Genomic DNA, 12,577 nt, shown 5'->3' with positions numbered 1-12,577 from the left:
CCCGTTACTCTGACTGCTGGAGTCAGCATTTTGAAATAAACCCCACTTGCTTAAAATTCTTTACACCGTGTATGGTTTTGCATCATTGTTGTAATATTTTCTATTCAAATTTCTTCTAACTGGATCTTAGATCAGAAAATTTAATAAAAAATCAGGAAGATCTCCAATTGGACTCACTTGTCACCAACATAGTAGTAGCTTAAGTTTGTATTTAATTGAACTGCAATCAGATAAATCATTTTTAAATTTTATCATTTTTAGATGGGTGGTATTAATTTGAGTTCTTATGGTTTGGTACATTACCTTAGTGTACACTGGAGACTCCTTTCTGAAAATAGTTAAGGCTGAGGAAAAATGAATCAGTGTTTTCAATTAGTTCCCTGGGTTTCTAATTAAATGTAGTAAATCCTGGTACTTAATAAAACTAAGATATTTGCCCAAATGATTGAAGGCATCCCTGAGTCATATAAAGTTTAATCCAAAATTTAACTTCACTTAATAAGTTGACAGAATATTCTCATTAAAAATATCAGTTTTTCTAATTCACATTTTAAATTTCAAAGTTAATATTTTACATTGAGCATAAGTATGGGCATGTCATGTGGGCTTACATTTTATGCATTAGATTTGAGATGATTGTCAGTGAGTTATAGGTCAATATTTAACTAAGTTGTCCTGATGTGAGATAAACTGCAGGGACTGAATTCGTGATCATGAATGTCCATACAATATCAAGATTTAATTCGAGTTTTGAAGTCCTGTAAACATTTCTCCATAATTTGAAATAATTTTGTAACATTATACAATAACTTCTGGTCACCAAAGAAGCGTATAAAAGCCTAATGATTAGCAACAATGTAGAAACTGAAAGTAAAATTGATACTTATGCCATCACTTTAATAATAGAGGAAAGAACTGAAAATGGCTCAGATATATTTGCTAATTGACTCATTCATATGTGCATTGAAACATCCTTCAATTCAATCAAAGATGTCCATTAGTCCTTGCTTCACTATGAAATCTTAAACAGTAAGTTACCCCATTGTTTTCATTAAATAAACCATCTCTAATTTTATTCATAAAATATAAAAATAATTTGAAAAATTAGAATAGAAATGTGATCAAAGGTGCCAACTAGATTCATAAATACGGCAGCAACAGAAACCGTCTGGATATTCTTTGGCAGGTGATTCTCCTCTTGACTCCCTAAAGCATTTCATCTGCAGGCATGGACCAGGATTATAATGAAATGCTCCCCATTTGCAGAACGAGTGCAGCTTTGACAATGCAGACTTGATATTACTGAGGACGACACAACCCCCTTTAACTTTGAGTTCTTTCCCTACCTGTAACACACTTCAGCTGCAATGTTCCATCGACAAAATTAAATGCAGAAACTCTCCAAGGTGCCTTTGACAACATGGAGAAAACTAGGACATTGGGTTGAAGCCCTGTTGAAACCCTAGGAACTGAAAGATTAACATTGGAAATTGACACCTTTGTTGTTGGATAAATACCTTGCTAATCCACATTGAACAGCACCATGGAAATACCTTTACTGCAGAAATTGTAGTGATTCAGAAAAATGGCTCACTATCACTTTCCAAAGATAATCAGGCCGGAGAAGTGTACACTGGCACTATTAGCGATGTCTACATCCCATGAAAGGATTTTGAAAAAGTAACTTGAGATTGTTCAGAAGAAAATGAGCATTTCTTTCTGCCTAGAACAAGAAACGGTATGATAATTTGATATTTTGCAAAGAACACAATTTACAATGGAACACAATTGCACCACCACAATTATTTGTATTTCCAAGAATTTTGGAATTTTGACCACTTCAGAGAATCATAACACGGAAAAGAAGATCATACTTACCTGACCCAAAAACTTTGAATCCTTTCCAGGTGACTGATTGACAGTATTGATATTGAATTCTTAGTTTATGGCTGCAAATAAAATTAAGAATTTAGCATTTCTACATTAGAATAAATTGTACAGAAACTACTTGTATTCCTAAATTTTAAAAAACATACAATGTACAGTAGTTTATACCCTGATTTGCAATGAATGCACATTAACATAATTTGTAATAATGTAAGTATATTTCAGAGAGGTATTGTCAGACAGAAGTTGACATTAAGCCACATGAGTATAAATTGGGGACAATGTTATCAAAGTTGTCAAATGGCATTTTGAGTGAGGAAAGGGAGTGGAGAGAATTATGGGTGGAATTACAGAATTCAAGGGCTTAGCCTGGGTGAAGTACATATATTAGAAGTTTATCTAGGTCCCAGGCCTAGTGCATGGATAATCACACAATCACACACCAGCACCTTTACATTCTTCGAAGATTTAAGGAGGTTCAGCACGTCACTGAACACTTTTAACAAACTTCTATGGGTGTGCTGTTGAAGGTATTCTGACTGATTGTGTCATGATCTGGTGCGGCAATTCAAATACACAGGAAGTTACCACCAAGTTCAAGAACAGCTACTGCACTGCAACAGTTTAGTTTTGCACAACTCTAATCTCTACTTCAGCATAGCAACACTATGAGCACTTTGACCAGCCATGGACCCATTTTGCTGTAGTTGTTTTCTTTCTTGTATAATTTATGCTTTTCTTGTGTGTAGTGTATCTGATACTATGTGCTTGTGATGCTGTTGTCTGCAAACTTTTCATTGCAACTGTGCACCCAGTTTCTTGTGCCTATGAGAATAAACTGACATTTGAGATACTGGATTTGGAGGAGTATGAGGTAGTAAACAACTTACGGAGTTATTGAGCTGGAGGAATAATAACAAGAAATTGAGCAAAGCATTGAAGGAACTGGAAAACAAGGATGAGAGCCTTAAAATCATGTGGATGTTTAGCTTGAAGCAATTGTGTGTCAACAAACCCATAAAGAAATGATACTACTTAGGACTCAGCACTGAAATAGGATGTTTCAAAGGAGACTGGCCAAGAGTGTTCTAGAATAAATAGCTAAGAGATAGTAAAGCACAAGGATAAAGGTTTCAACAGAAAACAAGAGGAGGGAGGGATAAAATTGGCAATATTACAAAGGTGATCCTACAAAGAGTGATAGCTGCATCTGTAAGCTCATGGCTTCTTTGATCAAATTTCAGGTTCAAACACTCAAAAGTGCAAATTAAGAACAGGAATAGGTCAAGAGTCTCCTCAAACGATTTAATAAAATCATGTCTGTAACCTCAACAGCGCATTCCGTGTGTCCGGCTAAACTTTCACTGCTCATCTTATCGAGAATCTGTCAACCTCTGCCTGAAAGGTAATCACGCATTGTCTGTTGAGGAAAGGAGGTCCAAAGATTGACAGCCCCAAGGGAAAATAATTCTGCTTCATCTACGTTAAATAGGCGAGTCTGTCTTTTAAAACCGTGACCCTTCGTGTTTCTCCCGCAAGAGGAACCATTCTTTCTCCATGTCCTCCCTGTTATCGCCCCTCGGGTTCTTGCACCAGAACATTCTCGTGTAGTTCGGTGTCACACACAAGAAATTCTGCAGATGCTGGAAAGCTTGAGAACATACTCAAAATGCTGGAGGAACTCAGCAAGTCGAGCAGAATGTATAAACGGAAATAAACAGTCGGCGTTTGAGGATGAAGAGACTCGGTCCAAAACGTCGACTGTCCATTTCCCTCCATAGATACTGCCTGACATGTTGAGTCCAACAGCATCTTGGGTCTGTAGTTCGGTCTCAGATTTGTTTGATGATGTCTTTCAGAAGCACAAAACTTGCTCTGTAAAGGTGCTTGTTAAAGCAAAATGCAACACGGCTCATGGGTCTATGATGAAACTAGCCGGAGGGGTTGATTCATCATGAATTGCCATTTGCACACAGCTGACTGAAGCTCCTTGCGGGCACTGAGCGCCCTCCAGCGGCTTTCCTCCGTCCAGCGGCCGGAAGTACCTGCTGTTTACAACCGGATGCTCGAGTCTCCAGGGTGGTTGCTGAGGGCGCCGCCGGTAACCAGGGGAACCCGCTTCTTCATCCCCACATTTTTGTCCGTTGGTGCAAAGTAGGGAAAATGACGAACGCTGTTCTGTGCGAAATAGATTGGGACAATGGCTTCGCCATACCTGTGGCAAACGTCGAAAACAAGGCTTTGGAGGATGAAGTAAGTGGCGCAGGCTGTGGGCGACTGCTCATGGAGAATATGTTGCTGAACGGGACGGAGTGGCTGGGCGCGGAGTTAGCCGCTTGTCCAGTTCCTCCTTCGGTGTTGGTATCCCTCAATGCCGCTTCTTGTTGAGTAATTCGAAATTTCCTGAAGAGCGAGCCCTGTTTGATTCTTTTTAAAAAATCAGTCAGTAGCATCGAAATTAATTTAGTTGACATTCTGTGAACACACTAGCGAAACGAAAATTTTATTCTGTGCAATTTGCGTCTTCATATGATCATTTGATTTCTATTTCCCAATTCCTAAAATAAATATATTTTTTGGATATTACAGCCATAAATGTGCACCTGAAAAATTACCTTTAATTTAATCAACATGGAAAAGCATAATGAGGTTTGGATAAACAGTATATGTAGATAATTTGTTGAAATGATTCCATTCGATTTATCTCTCCAAATAGGTATGTATATTCTGTGCATGTTCCACGTGGAAACATTCCTAAAACTCGTGGGATCAATTCATAAAGTGAATGATAGCTCCCAGTGAGGAAATATGAACGAAACTATGGCAATTTCCACTGATAGCAAAGAGCATCTCTTCTAGCAATCAATAAAAGCATGTTGAATACATGTATAAACACAAGATATTCAGAAGCTGCTGGAAATCCAGAGTAACACACACACAAAATGTCGGAGGAACAGCATCTATGCAGAGGAATAAAGAGAGACATTTTGGAGCTGGACCCTTCATCAGGACTCATCTGCCTGACCTGCTGAGTTCCTCAAGCATTTTGTGTTGAATGGACTTATTTTTACAGTTATATTCAAAGATAAAATAAGCAATTACTAACTTTTGAGCAACACAGTAAAAATATGGGCTGTAATTGTGGTGTATTGTAATTAAAGATTGAATCAATGTGTCAGATCTCAGAATCAGACTCTGGTTTAAAAATCACAGACATATGTCATGGAATTTTTTTGTCTTGCAGCAGTAGGAGATCGCAATATATAATAAATAATAAATAAAGCCCTAAATTACAATATATAACTATTAAATAAAGTAAGTAGTACAAAAGAGAGCAAAAATAAAGAAGAAAAATAGTGAGGTAGTACTTGAGTTCATTTTCCATTCAGAAGCCTGACTGTAGAGGGGAAGAAGCTGTTCCTGAAACATTGAGTGCATCTCTTTAGGCTCCTGTGCATGCTACTTGATGGTGCCAACAATAGTCACTGGCAAATTTTGTAAATGGTGTTTGAGCTCAGCCTAGCCACACACTTGTGGGCGTAGAGAGAGTAGAGTGGTGGGCTCAGTACAGATCCTTGAGGCGCACCAGTGCTGTTTGTCAGAGAGGAGGAGATGTTATTTCCAATCTGCAGTGACTATGGTCTTCCATGAGGAAGTCAAAGATTTAGCTGCAGAGGAAGGTACAGAGATCCAGGTTTTGGTGTCTGTTGATTAGAACTGAGGGTGTGATTTTGTTGAACACTGAGCTGTAGTTAATAAACAGCAACCTGATGAAAAAGGATCTAGTGCTTTTCTGGGGTATATGACGTATAAACTCTTCTCAGGCTTCTAGCCGGATACAAGTGTCGATTTTAACTGACTTTTCGATGACAAGCTTCACCATTTTCATCCCTGATTGGTTAAAATCGACACCTGTACTCAGCTGGAAGCCCAGGAAGAGTTTATACAGCACCCTGGTCTTTGAATATACTGATACTTGGAATTATGACTCACTATATAACTGTAAATGGGCTATTAAAACATTTTATTGGGTTACCTAGATAGTAAATGAGAGAAATATTAAGCAGGACAGGTAGTAACAGTGGAGAGAAAAACAGTTTATATTTCTGGTTGATGGCATTTAATCAGAAAGTTAAGATAAACATTTTTGAGGATAGAAGAAAGACAAGGTTAACAATAGGGGTGATGCTACATCAGAAATGGAAACAGGTATGTTAATGGTAGGATTCTTAGCCTTAGCTTAGGCTTCTTTTTTTTTTGAGACCATGACCTTGGGTCTGGAAGCCAAGATGATAGTTGTTCCTGCATTCATCCTGTTGGAAAGATCAGATTTGGAATGAAACTGGACTACCAGCGGCTGAGGGGTGCCCTGATAGATGTATATAAAATTATGAGAGACCTAGATAAGACTATAAGACAGAGGAGCAGAATTAGCCCATTTGGCCTATCAAGTCTGTCAGACATTTGATCGCTGATGATTTATTTTCCCTCTCAGCCAAATTTTCCTACCTTTTCCCTGTAATATTTACTACCCTTACTCATCAAGAACCTACAGCCTCTGCTTGGCCTCTACAGCAATGAATTACACAGATTCACCACCCACAGGCTAAAGAAATTCCTCCTAATCTTTGTTCCAAAGTGACCTTCTTCTCGTTTGAGGCTCTACCCTCTGATCCTTCGGTCTCCCACTATTGGAAACATCCTCTCCACATCCACTCTATCTTGGCCTTTCAATATTCAGTGGGTTTTAATAAGGTCCCAGCTCATTCTTCTAAACTCAAGCCAGTATAGGCCCAGAGCTATCAAACACTCCTCATGCTTTAACCCTTTCGTTCCTAGAATCATCCTCCTAAACCTCCCATGGACTCTCTCCTATGCCAGCATGTGCTTTCTTAAATATGGGGCCCAAAACTGCTCACAGAACTCCAAATGCAGTCTGACCAATGCCTATAAAGCCTTAGGATTACATCATTGCTTTCATATTCTAGTCCTCTTGAAACGAATGCTAGCAATTACCTTCTTTACTATTGACTCAACCTGCAAGTTAACCGTTAGGAAATCCAGCAGTAGGATTGCCACTTATTTGCAGATTCTTTTAATCTGTCTAAGTCTTTCGGCAGACTCCTTGCTTCCACCTATCTTTGTATCATCCGCAAACTTGGCCACACTGCAGGATGTGGTAGTAGAGGCCCATACAATAGGGACAGTTAAAAGACTCTAAGTTTGGCACATGGATGTAAGAAAAATAGAGGGTAGTTGGCTTTGTAGGAAGGGCAAGTTAGATTGATCATAGGTTCATACAGTATGTCGGCACAACCTTGTGTGTCAAAGGGCCCATAACGTGCTGTACTGTTCTATGTTCTATCAATAAGCTGGAAATAAATTTCAGGGGAAGGTTTTTTGGACATGAGTGTAGGTATTGTTAGAGTGAATCATAGCTTCTCAGAAGGGAAAGGGAGGAGATGATAAGATGTTTCTGGAGGTGACATCACATTGAATGCTTTGAAGCTGCTAAATGAGCCTGGATGTTGAGTTATTGGAAATATTTGTACAGCTGTATTTGTCAAATGGAAGCCAAATGGGATACCAATAAATTGATACTTTCTATTTTTTATTGTTATCATAGGTGCAAAAGAAGCAGAAAGAAAAAGCTAACCTTGAAAATCAGCTGACAAATTTTGAGGATCGTATCCAGGCAATGACAATGCATCTGCAGAATGTTCGTAGGGAGTTAACCAATACGCAGGTATGCACTGATCTATAAGTATGAGATTATTCTGATCAGTCTTACATTATTTAGTACTGGTTCAAACGCCATAATGTACATTCAGTGGTCACTTTATTGGGTACATCTGAACAGCAGCTTGTTACTTCAAGTGCCTAGTCAGCAAATGATGTGGCCGCAACTCCATGCATAAAAGCATGCAGACATGGTCAAAAGGTTCAGATCAAACATCAGAATGGGGAAGCAATGTGATTTAAATGAATTTGACTGGCAAATGATTATTGGTGAATGGGGTGGTTTGAATATCTCAGAAACTGCTGATCTCTTGAGATTTTCACACAGAACAGTCTCCCGAGTTTGCAGAGAATGGTGTTGAAAACAAAATACGCCCATTGAGTGGAAACACAGTGGGCAAAAACACTTAGTTAATGAGAGAGCTGAGAGGAGAATGGCCAGACTGGTTCAAGCTAACAGGAAAGCAACAGTAACTCAAGCAAACAAGCTTTACAACAGTGGTCTGCAGAAGAGCATCTCTGAACCTTTAAGGAGATGGGCTACAGCAACAGAAGACCATAGACATACACTCAGGTACCTCCTGTACCTAATGAAGTGGCCACGGGATGTATGGCATCAGTGTGGTCATTTGCAAGATTTTCATAACACTATTAAGGTCTTGAATTTTAGTAAAAGTTATGGCAGTTACACGTTTCGACTCGGGACTTCTGTGTAGTTTCAAATGTTTATATGGCAAACCCTACAAAAATACTTGAAGCATTATTTAAGCTAAGCAGCTTTGGTGAGGAGGAAGACAGAATCAAAGCTTTAGGCTGAGAAACTTTAACCACAATTAGAAAAATGAGGAAGTAATTGTGTAATGTTGCAGCAAGTGAGATGGTTGGATAGAAGAAAGGAAATGTCTGTAAAAGAATGCAGTTCAAGTTGACAAGATAAGAATTACTTTAAAAACAGGCAGTTAGAGACAGAAAAGGAGGAAAGCAGACCTAAGCTGCAAAATACTAGGGTGGTAACCTAAACTCATTACATTCAGAAATGAGTCCTGAAGGCTTCAGTGTACTCAAATGAAAGATGTGCTGTTGTAGGGCATTGCTGGTTAAAGTCAGATCAGAATAAGAATGAGTGAAATTTGACAAGAAGCTTAATGTTAATCTTGTGGACTGAATGACGGTATTCTTTAGATGGGTTACCTGAATGCATTTGATTTCTTGATGTAGAGAAGACCATGGCATTAACGCTGAATGTACTGGATTAAATTGGAAAAAATGCAGCTGAGTTATTGCTTCACCTGGAAGAACTGTTTGGGTCTTGGTTGGTGGGAACAAAAGAGACAAAAATGCAGCTGCAAAAACTCCTGTGGTTGCAGTGGAAAATGCCTTGAGAAAGGTGAAGATAAAAGAATGGACCAGGGAGTTGTGGAGGGAAGGGCCTACTAAAATTCTGCAAGATGAGGGTAAACTGTGTCAATGTGATCCCGTTAGAGGTAGAGCCATAGATTGGCTCCTAGTCCTTTGAACTGGAGAAACCAAGTGAAGTTGCTTTATCAAAATTTACAGTTTTGATAAATGTACCTTAGTTTTTGAACACAAATTACGGTTTTATTCAACGTTCATTACTGGTTTACATTTTAATTATGCGTAGTTGATGAAACTTGTTAATATCGAGTAATAATACGTGATGTGGTTCCCAAATCCCTTTGTGTATGAGCTATGTCAATGCAACATTTGATGTGTTATTCCTTAAGGCATTTCATCGTTAGATTTACTTAATGAGAAGCAGGCAATACAAAGCTATTGATGGATGATCCTTCCTTTTAGTCTTTAAAAAGAGCCCGAGAAAAGGAACTTGAAACTGAACAGCATTTCAAGACAATTGCAGAGCATGAAATACAACGTCTCAAGCAAGAGATTCAACGGCTTGAAAATGACTTGATTTTATTGAGAGAGAGAAAAAATATTATGGAGGTACTATGGTAACATACTGAGCATTTGGTAACATTTTATAGCTATTTTGAAATTCTTATTTGTAGAATTGATGTCATGTTCAATGTAGTAAGTGCTTTTTAGAGGTGCAGAACGCGGCTAGAGAATTTTAATTCTTAAGATGTTTAGCATTTTCAGATAATAAATCCAAGTGTATTCATTTTTTCTTAAATGGAGAAATAAATGTTTATTGCAATCAAATAATTTTTAGACTACTACATTTTTTTTTAAATTTTATTTTAGAATAATATATATAGGTATACTCAAAAAATTGGGGATTTGAAGTGTCAGTTGAACTGGGATAAGCGAGCTTTGGAGGCCTGGCTTGAAGAATCAACCAAAACAGATGAAGATACAATTACCATCCAGAAGTATGCCAAAGAAGATGAAGGAAAGATCAGGGTATTTTTTTTTTGGTGTTGTTGATTTCTTTATCAAATATATATATGACAGTGTCCCATAAGTAATTTTAACAAACCAAAGGAGAAGTCTACTTTGTCACAGCACACCAGAGTAATTTGTGTGTAGAGCTTAGCTACCTTGTGTCTGCAGCAGACAACAGGATATGTTATAACTAACAATGGTGGCTAGAGACCAAAAAGTAGAAGAAATCACCTTATTTAACTTTTTCCACATTTTATGTGTGCATTTTTCCTGTAATTCACTGTTCTAATATCTTCATTCATGTTACTGACCTTATCACTGCATGACTCTGGTCAAAGCCCTAAATTACATCTCTACCATCAGCAATGGTATTCTCATCATCTTTACCATCAGTCTTCATCCTCCTTAATCTTTCAGTAGCTAGAGTATGGTCAGTTGTACGAAGCTCAGGTTCTTTACTCTTATTCAACTCTATGGGACACACTTAGTGCCTCTTTTACCCATCATGATAAAAACATATAACCAGAAAGAGTTTCCTTTTCTACTTTCTACACTATTACCTGTGAAATTCTAACATGGATCTAACATTGAATGTGTGTTCCTTTTGTCGATGCAGCCTTTGTTAGTTCAGTGTGTTCACCGCTTCATGTCAATTATTCAGCACCTTGCCTTTATCGGACTGCATATGAAACAATGTTAGCTTATGATATTTCTGTTTAATACAGGAAATAACAGTACAAATGGAGAGGATGACCAATGACGCAAATAAAAAGCGGAAGCTGCTTGACAATGAAATGACTGAAACAATTGCTGCTCAGGTAAGATACATTACATTGAACAATGTTATTCTCTGCATAGTTCAATTAAGCTGAAGCAAAAATAACAAATGCAAGCACTCCAAAACAAAAACTCAGAGGTCTAGTAGTATCCATGGAGAGAGAAATACAGTTAATCTTTCAGGTTGACGACCTTTCATCAACAATGCTTAAGTGAGAAAATAAGCATGTATAAAATTGCAGAGAGGTGGATGAATGGAGAACAGAGGGTGATAGGGTGCAGATCAAAATTGTCAGGTTAAAACCACCACTTCAAGAAAGAGGAGAAAAACAAAACAAAAATGAAATTGAAAAGTACAGCTACCTCGGGAGAGAAGGAAAACTAATACATACCTGTAGTTGTTAAGTCAATATTCAGTCGTGAGGGCAGCAATATGCCTAGATGGAAGACAAGATGCTTTTTCCAGGCTTACTTTTGCCATTCTTGAGCAATGCAGGAGGCCAAAAACAGATGGGGTATGGATGGATAGTTCAAGTTTGTCATGGTGAAATGAAAACTGAAGTAATCAACCAATCTGCATTTGGTTTCTCAAATGCAAGACAAAATAATGAGTACCTAATGCAATATACTAAATTGGAAAAAGTGTGGGTGAATTGCTATTTCAATGGGAAGAATTGCCATTGTTTGAAGTTATTGTTATCTTGATCATTTTGGATTATCCATTCACAGACATCCCCTCTGTTCTCTTTGCTGCTGCTTATGTTTGCAAATTAAAATAAATGTACTTTCGTAACTTTCCAGTTTGATGAAGGTTTGTGGAACTGGTCTCTCTTCATTACAGCTGCTTTACCTACTAGGTGTTTCCAGCCTGTTTCCACGTGTTTCTTTTTGCTTTAGTAGAATTTCAGTTTCGTTGTATGTCTATTAAATACAATTTTGCATACATCTGAAGCTTCATAACAATCTTTTGACTTTCATGTAAAGCATAAATGTTTAACAGCAAAGGTAAATATGCCTTTTATGTAAGCAAATTTGGAAACCTGTTTGTATTGTAGATGGAACTAGACAAGATAGCACACGATTTTCGCAGATCCCACAGTGAAAGGCAAGAACTAATCAGACAATGGCAGAACATAATTGAACAGATGAACAAAAGAGATCAAGATATGGACAAGTGTGCATTGGTAGGAAGCTTTTCTTTCCTCATTAGTAATTTAATTTTCAACACAATTAGTACCATCTCATATTAAAAGCATTATGTATAACCACTATGGACTTTAGGCAATTATGTTATATTTATATGCTTTTGTATGTTAAGGAAATGGTCTGGATGATTTGCAGACATTCAGTGTAATACCCATTGGGTCATCATTAGTAATGTGCTACTACTTGTACTTCCAGGAACGTTTACATTTTTATAGTTGTTGCTTTAACCAATGTAACTGACCTACTGGACATTGAGTTTAAATCCTTTTCTGTTGTACACTCTATCCAGAGGCTTTCTCAACCTGCGAGAGATCGTGATGGAAAAATTAAACATAACTTTTTGAACTTTGCGCAACGCACAATGCTGGCGCTTGCCATGGTGGGCAGTGACCGAGCAGCTCCATTAGCAATCTCATTACAGATCTTTCAGCCCAGTATGGTAGTGCACAGTAGGACTGTGTTTATTTAGTTGAGTCCATTCTTAGTTTTTGACGTGAGATAGAGGAGGCCATTGATAATTGGTGAGTGCTCTATTGCACGGAGGGGAGGATGGTAGGCTAAGCAGGAGCATTAAGTACATTTTCTGAGCATTGAATGGACT

General features: G+C 37.9%; 1 protein-coding gene across 2 annotated transcripts in view; it reads left to right on the top strand.

Annotated features, from left to right (window-relative positions):
* The first annotated feature begins 4,042 nt into the window (after positions 1-4,042).
* The window catches only part of ccdc39 (coiled-coil domain 39 molecular ruler complex subunit), a 115,994-nt gene continuing 107,459 nt past the window's right edge, over positions 4,043-12,577 (top strand). For both annotated transcript variants that reach the window (XM_063044854.1, XM_063044855.1), the window contains exons 1-6: positions 4,043-4,140; positions 7,514-7,633; positions 9,445-9,591; positions 9,853-10,011; positions 10,719-10,811; positions 11,826-11,954. In XM_063044854.1, the coding sequence (XP_062900924.1) occupies positions 4,051-4,140; positions 7,514-7,633; positions 9,445-9,591; positions 9,853-10,011; positions 10,719-10,811; positions 11,826-11,954 (738 nt within the window). In that variant the 5' untranslated portion in view covers positions 4,043-4,050. The remainder of the gene's footprint in view (positions 4,141-7,513; positions 7,634-9,444; positions 9,592-9,852; positions 10,012-10,718; positions 10,812-11,825; positions 11,955-12,577) is intronic.

Source organism: Mobula hypostoma, chromosome 4, assembly GCF_963921235.1.
Source record: "Mobula hypostoma chromosome 4, sMobHyp1.1, whole genome shotgun sequence".
NCBI lineage: Eukaryota > Metazoa > Chordata > Chondrichthyes > Myliobatiformes > Myliobatidae > Mobula > Mobula hypostoma.
This window is presented reverse-complemented; position numbering and strand designations above follow the sequence as displayed.